Raw genomic sequence first — 22,185 nt, 5'->3', positions numbered from 1 at the left:
TTAAATTCATCACTAACTTTTGCTCAACTCCAAGAATTCCGCAGTAAACTAATAATCTTAATTTTATCCTCTTTGTTTGAAGTACTGCATTTAGTTTTTAGTTTTTCTATCAGATCATCATATTCGGTTGGTGAAGTTTTAGAACTTCCATCTGTTTTAGTAAAAATTGTATTTTGAAATGAAACCTCCATACACTTTTTGACTGTAGCTGCCATTTTCTCAATTTTTGTATTCAAGGCACATGGTCTTTTATCTTGACTTAGTTTCCTAATTTAACTAGCAGGCAATATATCCAGGATTTCACAGGCTGTATCTACTTTCTTAATGCTTGCTGATAAGTCACAAAATTCTGTATCTCATGTTTCACTATCCTTTCTCTTGTGAATTACAAATATCTTAGAATAACATGTTGGACACAGTGATTTTCCTGGTATGAGACTGACAAAAGGACTTTTATTTTTAGAATAATGATCAAATGTTATTTCTCACAGACCTTTTGTTATAGGTTTCTTATGTTTCTCAAAAGGGTCCATGCAAGACTGACCAAAAAGGTGATGGAATTTTATTAAGTTTTTCATTTCATGGTACTTGCATGCTAATTTGATATCTGGGCTGACTTGTAAGTAAAACAACACTTTTTCTTCTTCACCGTAATCTTCAATTAAAGTAATGTCTTCAGGTTACACTCCATACACACTTTAATGACTTGCTTCATTAATAATAACACCAACAGAACACCGAGACACCATTTTTCAACAGCACACTTCAAGAACAATTGTTGTTGTAAGGAGTAAGACAATAATCAGACTCCTATAGGCGTGCAGATGCAATTGTTAGCCTGCTGAAACAATTACCACAGTATTCTTTCAACAAATAATCATTAACTAGTGTAATTTGGTGTGTTACATTATTCAATTGGTATACTTTATTTTATTAGCCTACGAGATATCACAGATGTTAAAAAACATTTTTGACTTGTGTTTGTAATCTTTTTTTCCTTAACTTCAGTTGAATCTCAAAGTTGAAATATATACTGAAGTTTGATATCATCAAGGTCTATTAACTGTGAAATTTTCAGATTTTCATCTGGTCCCCCAACAAAGATATTGCAGACCACAAAATGGAAAAATTTTAAAATAGTGTTTTTTAAGTGTAAGCTGCTCACCAGTGATATTATATAAAAAGTAACTATACTATACAGTGTAATAGCAGAAAAAATATTAAAGCTGAGAAATTAATCTTTCTTTGGAAAACTACTGTTCAAAAATTGCGTTTGTTTTAATTTGTGGCTGATAACGTTGAACTATTAAAAATATATTAATGAATACATTCAGCTAAGTGATAATGATGTTAGTTTGTAGTCCAGTGTGTGTTGAACTACATGCATTTTATCTGAAAGGCTTAGGACAATCCACTACTGAATAATTGTAAAAAATGTTGATGCTTGAAAATATGAAATAATGAATGCAGTAATGAATGGAGGCATCATCACAACTGCATTTGTTGCTTCATCAAAGCATAAACTGTTATACATATTGAAGGGAGCAACATTTGTAGGATGTTTTCTGAAGGTATCTATTGTGAGTCTAATACTGCCATGATGGAAATTGTCTTTTTATATATGATAGATGTGTCAGTGCTTTGGTGAAATCAACAAAGCACTTCTTAAGTAATAGGAGCAAAGCTGTGTCTGCTCTCCAGACGTCTTCCATTGAGCAATTCAAACTGAGTATAATTGGTAAAGATCTTAACTTTATATCTCTTTGATGTGGTCACAGGAGTAGTTTTTCATGTATGAGACATAGCAATATATATAATAAACAAAGATTCCAAGACTTACCACGCGGGAAAGTGCCGGTAGATAGGCACAATAAATAAAACACACAAACACACACACAGAGAATTTGAGCTTTCGCAACCGGCGGCTGCTTCGTCAGGAAAGAGGGAAGGAAAAGGAAAAATGAAAGGATGTGGGTTTTAAGGGAGAGGGTAAGGAGTCATTCCAATCCCGGGAGCGGAAAGACTTACCTTAGGGGGAAAAAAGGATAGGTATATACTCGCGCACACACACACACACACTATTGCCTATCTACCGGCGCTTTCCCGCTTGGTAAGTCTTGGAATCTTTATATATGCAACTGAGCAGTGCCCCCCCCCCCCCCCCCCCCAAATCGAAATTCCGTGAAAAAACTAAAAATATGATGCACACAATTCAGATTAACACATACAGATTTCTCAGTGCAAACCTTATATGTATCATTTCTGTCTATCCATTCACATTCTCATTTCCATTTCGGACTAACATGTCAGTTGAGACTATCGAACCAGAACAGGTAATTGTGTTAAACAGCAATAGAACAGACTCTCCTCTGTTGCTTCTGTGCTGTTAACTGCTGTGACAAAAAGTGTGAAGTTTTGACCCCCCCCCCCCCCCCCCCCCCACACACACACACACACACAAAGTCCAATGTATCATTGTGTCAAGTTGTCAGGAAAGATCCTGTTTGCTTATTTTGTTGTTGGATATTATATTAACAGAAGGTGTCATAATTCTTTTCTTTTCAGTGTTAGGCCTCCTGTACCTCCACCTTCGCTATGCCACCTCCAGTTGAGGAAAGGTGTCAATTGTGAAGCAGTGTTTTTGAAACCCACAAATAAAAGGGCCTTTAGCTTTTGGATTCAAGGTCCCATACTAAGCTCTTGTTAATCAAGCACTAACATGTTTTCCGATGCATCTGGTAAGAGGCACATTCCTATAATCTCGATTTCTGCAGTCATATTTTCGCTTTATGAGGTGGGTGGTGAGTACTTCCTCCACAAGGAGGATTAGTACTCAGCTTCATTAGAGCGCGTGCATGAGAGAGGAATTGTGGTGGAAAGGGATAACACTAATGGGGTTAAGAATACGAGACAGGCTGATGAGACATGGTCACCATCTTTGAGGGAGAACTCCCAGCGTGAGGGAAATTGTGGCAAACCAGTTGTAATGCACCATATGTTGATTGAATTTTATATTCTGATGTGTGAGCAGTGGTTGGCTTTGGAAAGCATTACTTATCCCTTGTTTTAGGTAATATTGAGGTTCTAAAATTTCGTGTAGTATGTAGAATCCTGCTCAGATTATAAAGATATTTCTGTGTGTAAAAGGTGGGTGGTTCATCATTATTCATTCCATCTGAATAATGTTTCATAGGTTTTACTGTTTTTACACTTCACTTTTAACTGTAGTTTCAACAGAGACTCTATTTTCTGTTTATACTCTTTCACTATTTGTGTGTGTATTATGTATTTTAAATGTACTTGTATCATAGTGAAGACAGTAAGGCACTAAAAACCAAGATGTTTTGCACCTAAAGTGCTAAAATTATCTGTTGTTAGTTGCAGGTTATTCCAGTAGCAGTTGTTAGTTCACATAAAGAACTCTTGTTTCTCACTGAAGACTGAAAATCTTTGGAGTAACATATGTAGAATGTTTCAGACTTTAGCCACTGTTGTGACAGGCAGTACGAATGGCCTTGCCACAGTGGTAACACTGGTTCCCATCAGATAACCGAAATTAAGCGCTGTCAGGCTTGGCTAGCACTTGGACGGTTCACTGCCCGGGTCTGTTTAGTGCTGTTGGCAAGTGGGGTGCACTAAGCCCTTCTGAGTCCAGTTTAGGAGCTACTTGATATAGTAGCAGTGGCACTGGTCAGGAAAACTGACAGTGCCCCTCTGTATCCACATCTGGTGACACCTAAGGGGTGAGAATGACAGTGGCTGGTTAGTACTGTTGGGCATTCAAGGCCTGTTTGGATGATGATGATTTTTAAATAGATAGAAAGTTGGTTCAAATGCCTTCTGTTAAAATGTTGCTATATTCCTGTTTTTTAGACACATCTTATAAACTGAATATTTGTGTGCTGTTGATTAAGGTTGTGGTGGAAGTTGCAGAATTATTAAGTCCTCTGTATGACAAGTATTGTCCGTGACTAACCATACAATTGAGGCATTGGGCCAGTTTTTGCTGGTACCCAGGTAACAAATGGTATGGTCCTTAGTTGAGGGTGTTCAGCCTTTTGTTACCTCTCAGGCTATCTTTTTATGAAACATAGACACCAAGTGTGATGGTAGTGCCACGAGAAAACAAGATCACACTGTTAATATTGGAGCTGAGAAATCACCATCCATGCCTGTAATGTCCGGGGCATAAGTGGTGATTAACAATGTCACTGTAGCAGTGTTCCACCCATAGGGAAATATCTGGTCAAAGTGGCTGGCACAGTGGTGTGCAGCTCACGATGAAGAGGCTGAAAAGACTTCAGCAGCCCTACTGGAAGGAGATCATTTTAGTGCAGAAAAATGTGAGCCTAAGATGTTCCCTCCCTGGCCACACCATGCGAGGAAAACAAATACAAAAGAAAGGAGGGGGGGGGGGGGGGATACTCTCCTCAGTACCTGGTTTGGACCCAGACTGATAGTGAGTCCATTTCGGCTGCAAATTATTGTTTTCTATAGAGTGCCTCAAAGATAAATTTGAGCAAGAAGCTACAGTTGACAAAATGTGACAGTTTACTCCTCGTCAAACCAGTGACCAATGCCCAATTCCAAGGCATTACCTTCTGTGAGAAGTTTGGCATAATTTCCATAACAGTTACATCTCACAAGAGAACTTATATGGTATGGGGTCTAATATTTCTCTGCGGCATAACATTGCAGACAGATGAGGAAGTGCTTTCCAACATAGAATAATGGGGCATCTGTCTCATCTCCTGTAGTCACTCAACACTCTTTCGGGAATCTTTGTTCTCCTCTCTGGCCACCAGTGATCTACTTTACAGCTCTCCTCGTTGCTTTCTGGGACCTATTTTTCAGACTGTCTCTATCCTGCATCTGACATCAGTCAGTAACTGGAGGAGGCAGAGGTATGGGCCACAGAATGATTTGCTCATCTCTCATCTTCTGTCCCAGTTTCTCACCTTGCTGCATCTCAACCAAGGAAAACGTGGTAAAGGAGGGAAAAAGGTGAATACGAATCTAGCAGTGCAACAGGTCTTCCCCCCCCCCCCCCCCCCTTTCCCTTTCGCCTGGTATTGCAGTTTGTAGAGACATGATCCAGTGGACTTTGGCAAGCAGCCAGACTCTCTTAACTAAAAGCTAAAACGTTTAGTAGTCTTTTCATTATGCCTGTCTGCAACTCGGTGCCTGCTGTATGAGGTAAGTAGCAGTCTATCCTTTTCATATTAATACACCATAGAATTCATGTCCACTGTCTTGTTGAACACAGACACCTCTTTTCACTTTTTGCCAGTGATACGTATTGCCCTTTAGGAAAGTGAGTTTCCTGAAACCCATACCCTACACCCACCCTATGCAATATTGTGTTTATTTAAAAAGTCTGGATGGTCACTAAAAATATCATTTGGTGCCAATGTTTTTATGCTGTTACCTGCAAACATCTTTGGTTGAACGGTACCACTCTATACTGTGTTGTAAGCTATGGCTGTGTGCATTTGGACATCTATGTACTTTACAATCTGTAACATATACACTCTCCTCCCCTCTAGATGGATGATGATATATCTTGAGAGAGTTATTCTGATCTCTCAGCTACCCTTGCCTTTCTCTACATGTGAGACTCACAACCATTATTGGGCATTGTCGAGACTGCTGGCTAAGGCAAGTCAATCAAACAAGTGGCTCAGATTGTGAACTAAGTTTGTTGAATAATTGTGTTCAGTTGTCATCGATTGTCATTCCTTACAGTTACAACTTTTTTTGTGTTTTCAGTACAGTTTGTAACAAAGGCCACTAATGTGTTGACACTTGCATGTGAAGTAACCTGCTCAAATATTGGTGGAAGTAAGTTCTATTATCAGCATATAACCGACAAGGGAGAGATATGCCATGCTAGTAATCTATCCTGGGCTAAATTTCCAGTTTCCGTGCAATACCTTATTATTTGATAGTCTGCTGCACAGTTAATAATATATGATGTGGGATATTAGATTAAAAACTACATATTGCGCTGTTCTAGATGGGGAGGCATTGTGGAGACACCCTATTTCCCCTTTTTATTTCCATTAATACCATACTCATACATAACAACACAAATGCCAGACAGCACAATGATCACTCTTTCACAAAATACAAAATCATTTTAGAAGAAATTGCAGGCAGGTACCAGGTTGTCTGTGACACTAAAATCTTCTACAAGAGGATTCCCACATTGTTCCCAGCACGCACTGCCCAAGTGGATATTGATAATTGCGTAAGAAGTGTTGCTGGACTGTTCTTTACATATTGACAAACGTTTCGTGCCATGTTCAGAAATGGGAATCCCACATTTATGTTTCAGTCGCAGCCACAGCCTCATCAAGAACAACAACAGCAACAACAACAACAACACCAACAGCTGCAGTTGCTTTTACAGCAGTCACAGCAGCAACAACAAGCACCTCAAACTCAAGTTCAGAATCAAGTACAAGTACCAGCACCAGCAGTGCCCAGCCATGCATGCCTTACATCGTTGTTGCAACAACACCATCAGCCACAGCACCATCAACAACAACAGCAGCAACAGCAGCAGCAGTTGTCAGCCCAACAACAAGAGCGAGAGCAACAGCGTAACCAAGAGGAAAACCATCTGCTGACTGACAACCCTGAAATTAGTGCTCTAGTAACCAGTCTCATGAACTCTGCTGACCAATACGAACAACAGCAGCAGCAACAGCAGCAGCAAGCAGGTAAACCAACTGATTTAACTGGTATTTACAGAATTTTTCTCCTCTTGTGGTTTCATTCAAGTTCTGCATTTGAATGTGGCTTGTAAACCATAATGTACCTCAGAATGTCCTTTGAGAATTTTAAGGCAAGCACGTCACGTATCAGCGGACTTAGTATGTTGTTGACTTACTTGATGTTGCTTCACTTACCACAGTCCTCTTCCTCATACATCTGGGCCTGCCTCTTTTTCTCATTTCCTGGGAATTCGATTCTACTCCTGGTCGATTGGTCCATTCCTGCCTTCTCAGTGTGCACCCCAGCAGTGTCCACTTTCTCTCCTATCTAGTTTGTTTTTCCTCCAGAACTCCTCGTTACTTATTTTTTCTGGACACCAGACAGTCGTTATGGGCTAGAGAAACCTATTTATGATGCTCTGTAAGTGTGATTTTATCTTCTTGGCTACTTTCCAGCTTTCACTGGTGTATTGGACAGCCTTCACATTTGCATTAAAAATACAAATTTTAGTTTTGTGCATGGTGGTTCTGTTCTGCCATTTTGTATACAACTGCATGATGACAGCATTTGCCTTTCTTACATCGTTCTCCGCATCTTCTCTAACTCCACCATCTTCTGCCATCACACTACCCAGTGAGTTAACAGTTTGCATCTGCTGCTCCTCTACAAAGAGAGGCTCTACCATGTTCCGAAAATTTACTCAAACTTCCTTAGTCATATCTATATTTATTTTGTGGCCAGAACTCTCTTCTTTTTTTAAAGAGTTTAATTAATGTTTCTTATCTTTCAGGCTAATACAACTGTGTTGTTGTTGCGGTCTTCAGTCCTGAGACTGGTTTGATGCAGCTCTCAATGCTGCTCTATCCTGTGCACACTTCTTCATCTCCAAGTACCTACTGCAGTCTACATCCTTCTGAATCTGCTTAGTGTATTCATCTCTTGGTCTCCCTCTACGATTTTTACCCTCCACGCTGCCCTCCAATGCTAAATTTGTGATCCCTTGATGCCTCAAAACATGTCCTACCAACTGATCCCTTCTTCTAGTCAAGTTGTGCCACAAACTTCTCTTCTCCCCAATCCTATTCAATACCTCCTCATTAGTTACGTGATCTATCCACCTTATCTTCAGCATTCTTCTGTAGCACCACATTTCGAAAGCTTCTATTCTCTTCTTGTCCGAAGTAGTTATCGTCCATGTTTCATTTCCATACATGGCTACACTCCAAACAAATACTTTCAGAAACGACTTCCTGATACATGAATCTATATTCGATGTTAACAAATTTCTCTTCTTCAGAAACGCAGTCCTTGCCATTGCCAGTCTACATTTTATATCCTCCCTACTTCGACCATCATCAGTTATTTTACTTCCTAAATAGCAAAACTCCTTCACTACTTTAAGTGTCTCATTTCCTAATGTAATTTCCTCAGCATCACCCGATTTAATTTGACTACATTCCATTATCCTCGTTTTGCTTTTGTTGATGTTCATCTTATATCCTCCTTTCAAGACACAGTCCATTCCGTTCAATTGCTCTTCCAAGTCCTTTGCCGTCTCTGACATAATTACAATGTCATCGGCGAACCTCAAAGTTTTTACTTCTTCTCCATGAATTTTAATACCTACTCCGAATTTTTCTTTTGTTTCCTTTACTGCTTGCTCAATATACAGATTGAATAACATCGGGGAGAGGCTACAACCCTGTCTCACTCCTTTCCCAACCACTGCTTCCCTTTTATGCCCCTCAACTCTTATGACTGCCGTCTGGTGTCTGTACAAATTGTAAATAGCCTTTCGCTCCCTGTATTTTACCCCTGCCATCTTCAGAATTTGAAAGAGAGTATTCCAGTCAACATTGTCAAAGGCTTTCTCTAAGTCTACAAATGCTAGAAACATAGGTTTGCCTTTTCTTAATCTTTCTTGTAAAATAAGTCGTAAGGTCAGTATTGCCTCACATGTTCCAACATTTCTACGGAATCCAAACTGATCCTCCCCGAGGTCCGCATCTACCAGTTTTTCCATTTGTCTGTAAAGAATTCGCGTTAATATTTTGCAGCCGTGACTTATTAAACTGATAGTTCAGTAATTTTCACATCTGTCAGCACCTGCTTTCTTTGGGTTTGGGATTATTATATTCTTCTTGAAGTCTGAGGGTATTTCGCATGTTTCACACATCTTGCTCACCAGCTGGTAGAGTTTTGTTATGACTGGCTCTCCCAAGGCCGTCAGTAGTTCTAATGGAATGTTGTCTACTCCGGGGGCGTTGTTTCGACTCAGGTCTTTCAGTGCTCTGTCAAACTCTTCACGCAGTATCTTATCTCGCATTTTGTCTTCATCTACATCCTCTTCCATTTTCATAATATTGTCCTCAAGTACATTGCCCTTGTATAAACCTTCTATATACTCCTTCCACCTTTCTGCCTTCCCTTCTTTGCTTAGAACTGGGTTGCCATCTGAGCTCTTGATATTCATACACTTGGTTCTCTTCTCTCCAAAGGTCTCTTTAATTTTCCTGTAGGCAGTATCTATCTTACCCCTAGTGAGATAAGCCTCTACATCCATACATTTGTCCTCTAGCCATCCCTGCTTAGTCATTTCGCACTTCCTGTCGATCTCATGTTTGAGACGTTTGTATTCCTTTTTGCCTGCTTCATTTACTGCATTTTTATATTTTCTCCTTTCATCAATTAAATTCAATATTTCTTCTGTTAGCCAAGGTTTTATAACAGCCCCCGTCTTTTTACCTACTTGATCCTCTGCTGCCTTCACTACTTCATCCCTCAGAGCTACACATTCTTCTTCTACTGTGTTTCTTTCCCCCATTCCTGTCAATTGTTCCCTTATGCTCTTCTTGAAACACTCTACAACCTCTGGTTCTTTCAGCTTATCCAGATCCCATGTCCTTAAATTCCCTCCTTTTTGCAGTTTCTTCAGTTTAATCTACAGGTCATAACCAATAGATTGTGGTCAGAGTCCACATCTGCCCCTGGAAATATCTTACAATTTAAAACCTGGTTCCTAAATCTCTGTCTTACCATTATATAATCTATCTGATACCTTTTAGTATCTCCAGGATTCTTCCATGTATACAACCTTCTTTTATGATTCTTGAACCAAGTGTTAGCTATGAAGTATCAGTTGAAAAATACGTGTTTTTATCACATTCATCTCTAAGCATTATCATACACCTGGCATCACAGCTGTTCAGATATGCCACTGCCAACTTCAGTACATTTGTGCACTCTTGGGACACATGTTAGTGTTGCTTGTTAGAGTGCCTCTGGGCATTCTCTCATGAGGGCAGTAGTGTCCATAATGCGCAAAGCAGTTCATCTCGCATATTCACCTATCGTTTGTATACCTTATACTTCATCCAACCCATAAATAAAACTGTAATGGCAGTGTTGGTGGACAGTTAATTGTACTACAACGACCATTTCAGCAATTAGGTTCAAATGGTTCCCAGCACTATGGCACTTAGCATCTGTGGTCATCAGTCCCCTAGAACTTAGAACTATTTAAACCTAACTAACGTAAGGACATCACACACATCCATGCCCGAGGAAGAATTCGAACCTGCGACCGTAGCGGTCACGCGGTTCCAGGCTGAAGCACCTAGAACCGCACGGCCACACCGGCCAGCCAGCAATTAGGATAAGTATGGTTGAAATCTTCCCTCACATGTCTGGTAAGATGTAGAGGGGTTTCATAATGCTGGAAGTACATTTAATCTACTTGGCCACAGGAACATCCTTAAGGTGGTCAACAAACAAAATTTCCAAAAAATGCGAGTTATTCTGTCCAATCATTTGCTCTCCTACAATGACTGGATGTATCAAGACGTTACCAAGTGTGCCACACCAAACATTGGCTAAAAATTAACTTGGAAATTGGTTTGCACTGTAGGGTGTGGATTTTCCTGCAACCATTGATGATTATTCAGAATTCATTGATGATTATTACTTATGCTATTGATTCCACTTCTTGTAAATGTGTCTTCATCAGCGAATAGTGTTAATCGACACACGTGACAACTGCCATTTAACCAGTGACAGTATTCATGTTCTGTGGCATTGTCACCAATGTGACTATATGTGAAATGGATACAAGTTTTCCGCATGTAATGTTTGTTCTTCAATGTTCATGAGATATTGAGATGTGCTTGTGGTAGGAATGTGCTGCACCCATTTTAATAGAGTGTCTATGCTCATTGACCTACACAGTCTGAACAAAAATGGGAACCTGGAAGAATACCTGCTTATGCAGTCTACTGAAAACTGGTAAACACTCTTGTGATCAGGAATTCAACATGTTGGAAGCACCGATGGTATTCTTTGGTAGCAGCAGGAGCTCTACTGTTGCAGAAGCCGTAAATATGCATAATATCTGCATATTCTTCATTAGTTTATATTATAGTAAGAACACAATGTATGGAATGTAGTACTTTATAGAGCAACACACTAGATACAGGTTTTGCTCAGAGAGCGCGCCAGGTGGCCGACCCAGGCGACCTCTATAAGCGGTTCTGTGAACTGTATAGACATGTGCTCTCTGAAATTGGGCACGTCATGAGTGAAGGTATGTCACTCCTTCCTCTTAGGGGTGGGAAAACCACACACATACATACATACATACATAAAAAAACTTAAAACTAAACTAAACTCAACCTGAACAGGCCATGAAGGCCCAACTGTACCGACCGTCTGCCCTGTCATCCTCTGCTTGCTGGTGTCACTGGATGTGGAGATGGACGGTCGTGTGGTCAGCACACCGCTCTCCCAATCGTATGTCAGTTTACGAGACCAGAGCCGCTACTCCTCAGTCAAGGAGCTCATCAGATTGCCTCATTAGGGCTGAGTGCACCCCACTTGCCAACAGCACTCGGCGGACTGGATGGTAACCCATCCAAGTGCTAGCCCAGCCCAACAGTGCTTAAGTTTGATATAAAAAACACTTGGCACAGAAAAATAGATAATACAGAAAAAAAGCACTGCTGCCATTAAAAAAAACTGATTTCAGAAGGCATTGAAATTATGAGTCATAGAAAACACCATTGCAGCGGCTACTGCAGCATGTGGTGGGCAGGCACCGGCGAATAGGGGCAGAAGTGAGGAGGAGGTGGGTTGTCACACCGTCCCCTCATTCTTGAGAGGCTGTAGGGCAGGACGAGGGACAGAGTCTCCATAGCAACAACCTTCTGAAAGTCAGTGGTTGGTGCCAGAGGCATCGGGGGCACCAGAGCAGGGCAGTGACCCCCTCTGTGGTGTGAACCCAACTGTCTGCAACACAGGAACAGGCATCAGCAGGCCCTCTGGAGCAGGCCTCACCATGGTTGGCCCAGCCGGTTGAAGTGATGGGACGTCGTCCTGACCGGAGTGTGGATGATGCACAGGTGCTGGCCTCAATGACGCTTGATGACGGGACGAACTCAGTTAGACTGGCAGCCTAAACCACGAGCCCAAATAGGTGCACCCGAGCAGAACCGTCACAGAGCTGGCAATGCCAGTGGTCAGAGTATCAGATGCACCAGGTGAAGGAGTGTCCTTGGATGGAGTCCATATAGCAGCCCCACTGGGTTTTTGTCCCCCACCGGAGTGAAATGGTACAACTCTAAAAATGGCCTAAAGCAGCTTCACAAGATCCGCTAGATACATACTTCAACATTTGAGTCTTAAACATCTGAACCATACGGTTGGCCTTACCATTAAATTGAGGATGAAACTGGGCAGCTGTGATGGTAAACACCACCAGCCTGATAAAAAGAAACAAACTGGGGGGCCATTATCATCAACCAAGATACATGGAAGTTCCACAGTTGCAAAAATTTTAGACAGGGCCGAAGTAGTGGCAGCCGTGGACATGGACGGACAACACACTACCTAGGGAAACTTGGAATAGGTGTCCACTACAATGAACTACTAATGATTTAAGAAGGGCCCAGCAAAATCGACATATAGATGTTCCCACAGATGCTGCAGTATTGGCCAGGGGGAAAAAAGATGACCGCAGGGCCGCCAGTTGCTGATGCAGTGACTGCAATTGGCATTAAGCCGCTTAGTATTCCCATCTTTGCTCAGCCAATACACATGCCAGCGGACCAAAGCTTTGGTTTGAGAGATCCCCCAATAACCAACATGCAGAAGCCACAGTACATTATGGTGTCCCCCAATAACCGACATGCAGAAGGCGCAGTACATTATGGTGTAACAAAGCGGGAATCACAAATCAGGGAGCAGGGATCCAAATCACGGCCTGGGGGGTTTTTCCAACCAACCATGCGACACAAAAGAGAGGGCCCCAACTAAGTACAGGATCCGCAACGACAGCCGATGCCATCAGGGCACTAGTGATGGGAAAACCATTGATCGCGCTATGGTTCTCAATATCTAAATAGAAACAAACCAACTCGTCCTATTGAATGCTGGGTCCAGCTTGATTGGAGGGCAAGATAAGTCATCGGCATTGGATTGTCACGCTGTCTGCTGGTAATGGATCAGTAATGATAATGGGAGAAGATGCACTACCTTGTCCAGCACAAAAACTGAAGGGGTAAAAAGAGCAACCAACAGCTTGTGATCCCTGATTAAATGGAACATATAACCATACAAGAAAACCACTAAATACTCCTTTTCACTCTGAGAATTACGCTGCTGTGAGAATTACACTGCTGAGAGCGAGTTAAAGTCTTATAAGTGTAAGCAATGGGTCGTTCAGACCCATCTGTGTATTTGTGTGTCAACACCATGTTTAGACTGTGCTGAGAGGCATTTGTAGCCATCATGAGATCCTGACCTGGCTGAAAAGTGACCAGGCACTGAGCAGATTGAAGCTCAGATTTAAGCAAAGCAAATCGTCAGTCACAAGCTGGGGACCAGAGAAAAGCACATGCAGTGGCTGAGCAACAGTGGGTACGTCCGGTAAAAACTTACATTACTACGCAACTTCACCCAGAAATGCCTGCAGTTCCTTAATGGAGGTCGACCGCGACAAAGCCGCAGTTGCATCAGTATGGTGACACGACAGCTTGACCCCTGTGTGAGAATCCTCAAAAACTAGGTGCTCAGTTGAGGGCTGAAAAAAATGATTTATCGAGATTACACTTGAGACCAGCAGATTGCAAAACAAAAATCAACAATCGGAGATTGCGAAGCTGCTCTTCAGTGGAAGAACCCGGAACAACGATATCGTTGAGGTAATTTATGCTGCCAGGTACAGAGACTGTCAGCTCTTCTGAAAACTACTTAAAAATTGCTGGTGTGCTAGCAAACTGAAAGGCAAGCATTGATATTGGAATAGGCTGAAAATGTATTGACAATGAGAATGCGCCTAATGGGCTCATCCAAGTGGAGCTGGAGTTATTTTTCCGACAAATCAATCATGGAAAAGTTGTGGCTGCCTGATAATTTTGCGTGCAACTTGTCAGGGTGGGAAAATGGTATGTATGTATGTATGTATCATAGCATTAATTGTGACACTGAAGTCGCCGCAGAGGCGAATTACGCATCAGCTTCTTAATAATAACCAGCGGTGCAGCTCACTCACTGGGAGAAACAGGCAAAATGACATAGAGCAATTTCAGATGGTGGGATTTGGCCTTGACAGAGTTGCACAATGCGACAGGCACTTGTCTCGCTCTAAAAAACGAGGGCGGGCACACTCTTTCATGGTAATGTGGGCCTGAAAACTGCCAGAGGGACTCAGTTTGCTGACATGGCCCTTAATCTGATACTAAATTTACCTCATTGGCAAGTGAGAAACCAAAAGGGTTAAACACATCTAATCTGAACAGGTCTGCAGTATGGGAATGATCCACAACAAGGTAGGTTAGAGGGCAAACAACAGATTTGTAAGATACAGGGGCAGTGAACTGACCTAGGATTGGATTCTGCTGTTTATTGTAAACAACCATCTTCCGTGAAACCTGTTTGAGGGGAGGACAGCCCAAGCCCATGTACATTTGTGTATATACTAAAGTAACTACAGCTCTTGTGCCCACTTTAATTTTTAGCAGTTTATTAAACACGCTCAAGTCAATAAACAATTTATCTGGGGCAATAGTCATTGTAGAGATACAGTTATGTCCATTGGTACTGCTGTGTCCGCCACATTTGCAGAGGAGTTCACACCGATGCAATGTGGCCTTTCTTTTGACACTTATTGCAAACTTCCCAGTGTTAAGGCATGCCGCACATTCATGTTGGATGAAGCAGTATGAGCAAGACAGAAGGGGGGCACATGGACTCTGCTGTGACAAGGGCTGTTGCTGTTGTAGCCGTAACCAACGTGGCACTGAGTTGAAGGTTGTACTGCTGCAGCAGCTTCCCCATCATCCTAAACACTTGCAATGTATCTAGTGGATTGGCTGAGCAATTTCAGGTTCCTCTCCCCATGCAGCCTGTAGGCTGTGACACTTGAGGACTGCACTATATTGAGCACATGAGTATGAGTCAGGTTCTCACGTCAAAGCGCCTTTTCACATTCTTACCTACCCAGGGCCACATGAATAATACCATCACGCACAATGTGATCGGTGTAGGATTCATGATGGGGTACTAGTGACAAATTCACAAAAATGGCTCAACCGTGTAATTCTGCAACCCAGACTCCATAAGATTGACTTTGTAAGATTGGCAGAGCTGATAAATGTGCAGTGAAAGCCAGGAAAGAAAGAAAGCCCATCACAGGTTTTCATGGCCCATGCGGCAAACCTGGAAATGTTAGCATAACCATGTCTTGTAGGTGTCCTGGTCTTCAGTCGAATCATTGTATGCCAGAAAGGGTGACGGTTGCACTGAATGGAGAGTTAACTACCACAAACGCAAATACCACTTGATTGAGAGCAGTGCTGAAAGCTGACATTGTTCTGTGAAAGCTTGCTGCAGGACAATGAGACATTGGAGTATTTCTTCCATCAAAATGTTTGTCTGGTGACTTAGCACTGACTCTAACATGTAAAGAAAAAGTAAGCCTCACTCATTGCCAAGTGTGTTATAGCAAGAACAAAAACGATTATGGAATACGGTACTTCATAGAGGGACAAGTAAGATACCGGTTGTGTGAAGCACTGAACACAATGACTGGGTAACAGTAATACAGTGTAAAGAAAAGGCTGAGAGCTCATTTACAATCACTTAAATAATGCTGTTTCTTTGGTGGCTCACCAGAGCATGCCAGGGGCCAACCCAGGTGCCCTCTATAAGCTGGCCTGTGAACGGCATGGATGCACACTCTCTAAAATCACGTATGTGATGAGTGAAGGTAAATCATTGTATATGTATGATATTTTAGCCAGCATAAGTACAAACAGTTAATCAATGCTTCTCCCTAATACACTCTCAACTTCTTGCACAATTTTAATCACAACACATAACAGACAACTGCATGTTCAACAAGCTAGATTAATGGCAGAAAGACATCCCAAGCAAAAAGGTGGACGGCAGTGAGAGGTGGGTTGAGCTAGAATGAAATGCCATTGAGGTTGGGTGGGAAAGAGACATACTTACACACGACCAGCCCAAAAACAAATTTACATTAAATGTGTTTTACTCCGGAAACCGTTCAGAATGGGGCATCTGTTGATATGAAATTCTTTGCTTCAAGTGAGCATTCCTATCATGTCCCTGAATACCCTCCACTCCTCCTGGGCAGCATGTACATATATTTTTTTTTTTCTGAAAGCTTCTATGCAAGCTTTAACGTACAGCATATGTGGCAAAAAAAAAAAAAAAAAAAAAAAAAAAAAAAAAAAAAAAAAAAAAAAAAAAAATGTGAACTATATAGCGTTTGCCATCGATTAGTGTCAGTCTAGATATCCACACATTACGCAGTTTGCAGCAATGACCTGCCTAATTTGTCTCAGTCTAGACATAAAAGAAAAGCAACTTGGCTTTAAATTGTTTGCTGTGTTCTTCATTGTGGGTAGAGTATGATACCATTTGCACTGTGTTGATGTCAACGTTCATATTTATCTCATCACCCATGTGTCGATTTTATTTATACAATATGTGGTCCATAAATATAGAAAGTGACAGATCTGTTTGGATGTGGAAAGTGTCAACATTACTAAATCTAAGCCATGACAAAGGATGTAATTCAATTGTTCCAGTTGGGTATGGTACTGGGTGCAAAAGGGGTGCTCCTTTGTACCTGGTTCTCAGGAGTGGTGGGAGGAATGCGGGGATATGGCATGGAAATCTGTTTGCAAGCTAGGTCTGGGGGATAGTGCCTGTCTCTGAAGGTCTGTGAGAGACTCTCAGGATATTGGGCAAAGGAGTTTTTGACATTGTAGATATGCCATCCCCAGGTGGTGAGGCTGTAAGGGAGGGATTTTTTGGTATGTTAGGGATGGCAGCAGTCGAAAAGCAGGTACTTTTGAACTTTGATTGTCTTATCATAATGCCCCGATACTAGGAACATCCTAGTCAAGATACTTCACACCCCTCCTACAGTTGTATTCCATCACCCACCCAGCCTCCACAACATGCTGGTCCACCCCTATGTTACTTCCAATCCCAACCCCTTCCCACAGGGATCATATCCCTGTGTGCACCAGTGTTGGTGCAAGACCTGCCCAATCTACCCACCCAGCACTTCCTATCAGAGTCCTTTCACAGGCTTATGCTACCCTACTAGAGGATGGGCCATGTGTGAAAGCAGCCATGTTGTATACCAGATCTGTTGAAATCATTGCACAGATTTTTATATTGGTATGACTACCAACTTTCTGCACACCAGGATGAATGACGATCGCCAGACTGTGACCATGAGCGTAGTGGACCACTCGATGGCAGAACATGCAACTGAACTTAACATATATGATTTCAGTGGCTGCTTCACAACTTGGGCTATCTGGATTTGTCCCTCCACAAAAAGCTTTTCTGAATTGCACAGACAGGAGTTATCCCTACAACATATTCTCCACTCCCAAGATTATCCCACCCTCAGCCTACAGTAACATACTGTTCTCACATCCTCCACCCAGTAGTTTTCGAACTCTCCGTCCTATCAACTTCTCCCAATTCATATCCCTTTACTCTCATTTTGCACTGCTCCCTGCCAACCCACTCACTAATCTTTTCCACTTCTCTGATTCTCTCCCTTGCTGTCCGCCCCCCCTTCCCCCTCTGTGTCTCACAGTCTCCTGACAGTGCACCTGGCAGCCTTGTCCCGCTGCAATATATTCCCTCCATGCTCCACCAGACAGTGCTCTTCTCTTCCTAATATTGTTGATATTTCAACCTGGAGTTCCCATTGTTTGGAAAAAAAAAAAAAATATGCTTGATTCGGGAGGAAGTAATATTCAGATGACAATAACATGGAATCAACAGTATTCCTGAAGGCCGAAGCTACTGAATTTTCTTATGAAGATGAACTAGAGAACAAAATACAGTGAAGAAAACCAGCCTGGATAGAAAGTGGTGAGTTATTGACACTAATAAAAGTTAAGTGTTGGTGAACATGAAGATCGAAACCTTTTTTCTAATACATTGCAATCAAATAGATGCAAACTATTAATGAAGAAATAGTCTGATGGAAAAAAATTGCAACACCAAAAAATAATGTAGAATAATGAAATTACGGGAATACATTTGTCTAGGTAACGTATACAAGTGATCTACATTGCAAGATGATAGGTTAATGTAAGCAAGAGGTAAGCCATTGCAAATGTGAAATGCTGTTACATTAATAACTTGTGTAACTGCCAGAATGTTGTACACATGCCGGATGTCAGTTTGTGGGATGGAGTTCCATGCCAGTTACAGTTGGATCTGTCAATACAGCGACAGTTAATGCTGGTTGTGAATGAGGCTAGAGTTCTCATCTGATGATGTCCCATATGTGCTATATTGGAGACAGATCTGTTGATAGAGCAGGCAAAGGCAACATGTTGATATACTGTAGAGCATGTTGGTTACAACAGCAGTGTGTGGGCAAGCATTTTCCTGTTGGAAAATACCCCTTGGATTGCTGTTCATGAATGGCGACACAACAGGTTGAATCACCAGACTGATGTACAGTTTTGCAGGCAGGGTGTGTAGGATAACCATGAGAGTGCTCCTACTGCCACACAAAGTCTCACCCCCCCGACCATAATTGTAGGTGTAGGTCCAGTGTGCCTAGGCCACAGACAGCTTAGTTGCAGGCCCTCAGCTGGCCTTCCTATAACCAACACACAGCCATCACTGACACAAGCAGATCCAGCTTTCGTCAGAAGACACAACAAACCTCCACCCTGCCCTCCAATGAGCTCTCGCTTGACACCACTGAAGTGGCAATGGTTTGGGGTCAGTGAAATGCATTGCTACAGTATGTCTGGCTCAAAGTTTTCCTTGAAGTAACTGATTTGTAACAGTTCATTGTGCCACTGTAGTGCCAACTGTTGGTCAGATTACTTTTGCAGATGCAATATGATTCACCGGAGCCATGTTCCAAACACGATGGTCGTCCCTGTTGGCACTGCAACTTGCCCGTCTGGAACTCGGTCTTCTTGTGACCGTATATTCTTGAAACCACCACTCCCAGCAATCATTTACAGTGGCTACATTCCTGCTTAGTCTTTCTGCAATATCGCAGAGGGAACATCCAGCTTCTCATTACCCTATTATACGACCTCATTCAAACTCAGTGAGATGTCGATAATGGTGTCTTTGTCAATTTAAAGGCATTCTTGACCAACATTAACTTACCTCATCCAATTTAAAGGTAACTAATGTGCATGACGGTTACATTGTGTATTTTTAAAGCAAACTGATTGCATCCTCACAGTGGCTCTACTAGAATGACTCCTATGCAACTGATGCCAAATCTGAATAGAGATCATCTTTCAGATGTAGAAACATGCGTACCAACTTTAGTGTATGTCACACAACTCTTTGTTGTTGCAATTTTTTCCATCTGTGTAGAAGCACTGAAGAGAAACAACAAAGGGTTCTACGTCAAAAAGTTGCAGCTGATGGGAGCACCCACTTCAAAGCCCGATTACTTTTAAAAGGGCTTATACAGCCAGGAGGAGTTGTTTATGAAGATACATATAGTTCTGTTGCACGTTGCGACACCATTTGAGTTTTGCTAATGGTAGCTACTTCAGAGATGATGATAAAACAATGTGACTTGAAGATGGCTTTTTTGAGTGGAATACTTAAAGATGAAATGTATGTGGAACAACCAGAAAGCTTTGAAGGTAACACATACCGAGTGTATCTCTTGAAATAGAGTGTCTCTGTGCACTCAAACAAGCACCATGCTGCTGGAACAAATGTTTTAAATGAGAGTCATGAAGGAAGTGCATTTTTGAAACAATCCTACATATTCTTGTTTGTTTTAGTGGAAATGCAATGAACATAGACATTATGTAGTAATTTACTTAGGTGATGGTCTAATTGTTGGCAGTGATGAAGAAAAAGTTACAGCTTTTCTGAACCCTCTACAACATGAAATTGATATATCAGCGGGGACCTTTGACAGTTTCCTGACATAAAGATAAAGGCTGAAGGATTATGATAAGGTAAGAAAAAGAAAATGATCAAGATGAAACAATTTTGCCCGCCATCGCCTGTCATGAGGCAATTGGAAGTCTTAATTATCTCTCCGTAGCAGTTTGTCCAGCCATAACTTTTGTGGTGAATAAACCACATGAGCTACGGGAAATTGAACTAATGAAGACTGTAATCAAGGATCGCATTTTCCCATATCTGAAAGGTAAGTTAAATTGTGGTTTTATTTATAATAGAGAAGAAAATTTCATTGGGGACAAAGTGGACAAGAAGTTAAACAGGAACTGCGACCCCTCTGGTGGGGCAATACCATTGACAAGTCAGTTGCAGAAGGTGGTGGCTACATCTACAATTGTAGCAGAAATTATTACAGCAAGTGAAGAAGCCGAAGAAGTAATATGATTAAGTTGCTTATTAAGTGAATTAGTTGGAATGTCGGAACATTCGAACACTTTATATTGACAGTGCCAGTGCATTAAAATTGGCTGAAAAACCCTGAATTTCATCATCAATCAAAACATGTAGAGACACTTCTGTTCATGAAAGATTCCCAAGTGGTGAAATTATGGAACAACTTATAGGTAGAAAGAACAAATTGATTGCTTAACATTGAGTGTGTTTGATTTAATTTGACTGATTTTTTTATTCATTTTCTTTCTTTTCAAGGAAGTGTTGTGATGAAAGGAAAAATATCTTATTGTTCACTGTATAGTGTTATGCCATTGTATTTTTGTAGAATATCATTTTCTTCTATACAGATTCTTTGAATTTTGTTTGTAGTTACAAAATAAAGCTGCATCTTGAGATGCAATGAAACTGTATTGTTCAGAGTTACTAATTTATAACAATTTATGGTCCCCCTTTAGGATTTGACAGACATTTTTCAAAATTTCACGGAAGTGTGAGCCATTTTGGGAAGTACACCTTACATGGTGTATAATCTATCCACCTCAAAACCCAGAACAGTAAGCACTCCATTTGAGGGAGGGGGGGAAGGGATGCCCCTGTCATGATTGTAACCCCCCTGACAATGCTGGGGTAGCAACCCTGATGCCTGAAGCTGTAACCTCCCCAAGTAAGCCACTGAGTGTGCCCGTCCAATCAGGGGCACCAGGACTCCAGGCAACGGCTACTATAGCAGGTAGCCTTTGCCATGGTGGGATGGAGCCCATGGGGAAATCCTCCGACCAGAGTGAGTGGCATAAGGGCATGTGATGTGAGTGACGTAGGGATGGATGGTCTACAGTGAAATAGATCAAGAACACCCATACTACTGGCCATGTCATAACAGTGGCTAGAAAGCAAGCATTTTAATGCAGAGGCTTAAAACTCCATGGGCTTAGTATGCTGCAGAACAGGTAGAGGATCTTTTGTAACAACAAAGCCACAATTTTTTGGGGAATATATTGAGGATTGGTTTGGAGGAGTTATGCAGTAGAGAAGATGAGAAATAGATCTTACTAGTGCAGTGATCTAGACATTGTATGCTAACCAATCACAAGCACTTAAAGTGTATGACAAGCTCAAGGATATGCCAGTTACACCTCCCCCTTGTAACGAACTCAAGAGGGTTTGTCTTCCATCAGGACCAGATGTTACAACCACATGAACTCTGTGCTAAGCTATAGTGGCATGGAGTCCATTTTGTTTGTTGCAACCATATAGAACCTAAGGGTGACAGGGTGGACCCTGGAGCTTTCATCCTACCCTTGAAGGGCAGTGTTCAATCTTTTAAGATTGTGTTTTATAGGTGTGATGTTAGGATGTAGTTTCCTCCTCCTGCGAGGCACCTTAGGTTCCAGAAACTTGGACATATGTCTTTCCACTGCACTACTTGTAAGGAGCATGAGGGCAGTCCTTCTCAACAAACCGTCACATGTGTAAACATTAAGAAGTAGTTTGAACAACCTGAACAACTTCTCCCAATTGAAAGTAAGTGTATCTTAGCAAACATTGTGTCAACCATTTTTC

At 41.6% G+C, this 22,185-nt stretch overlaps 1 protein-coding gene across 4 annotated transcripts in view; it reads left to right on the top strand.

The window, feature by feature from the left end:
• LOC126281188 (putative mediator of RNA polymerase II transcription subunit 26) overlaps positions 1-22,185 on the top strand; it is a 244,464-nt gene that overhangs the window by 86,728 nt on the left and 135,551 nt on the right. For all 4 annotated transcript variants that reach the window (XR_007551226.1, XM_049979891.1, XM_049979888.1 and 1 more), the window contains one exon: positions 6,338-6,725. Coding sequence is in view for 3 of the 4 variants with exons in the window: in XM_049979891.1 (XP_049835848.1) it covers positions 6,338-6,725 (388 nt within the window). In the remaining variant the exon portion in view is untranslated. The remainder of the gene's footprint in view (positions 1-6,337; positions 6,726-22,185) is intronic.

This window comes from Schistocerca gregaria, chromosome 7, assembly GCF_023897955.1.
Source record: "Schistocerca gregaria isolate iqSchGreg1 chromosome 7, iqSchGreg1.2, whole genome shotgun sequence".
Taxonomy (NCBI): domain Eukaryota; kingdom Metazoa; phylum Arthropoda; class Insecta; order Orthoptera; family Acrididae; genus Schistocerca; species Schistocerca gregaria.
Note: the sequence above shows the minus strand (reverse complement) of the source record. Positions and strands in the feature narration are given on the sequence as shown.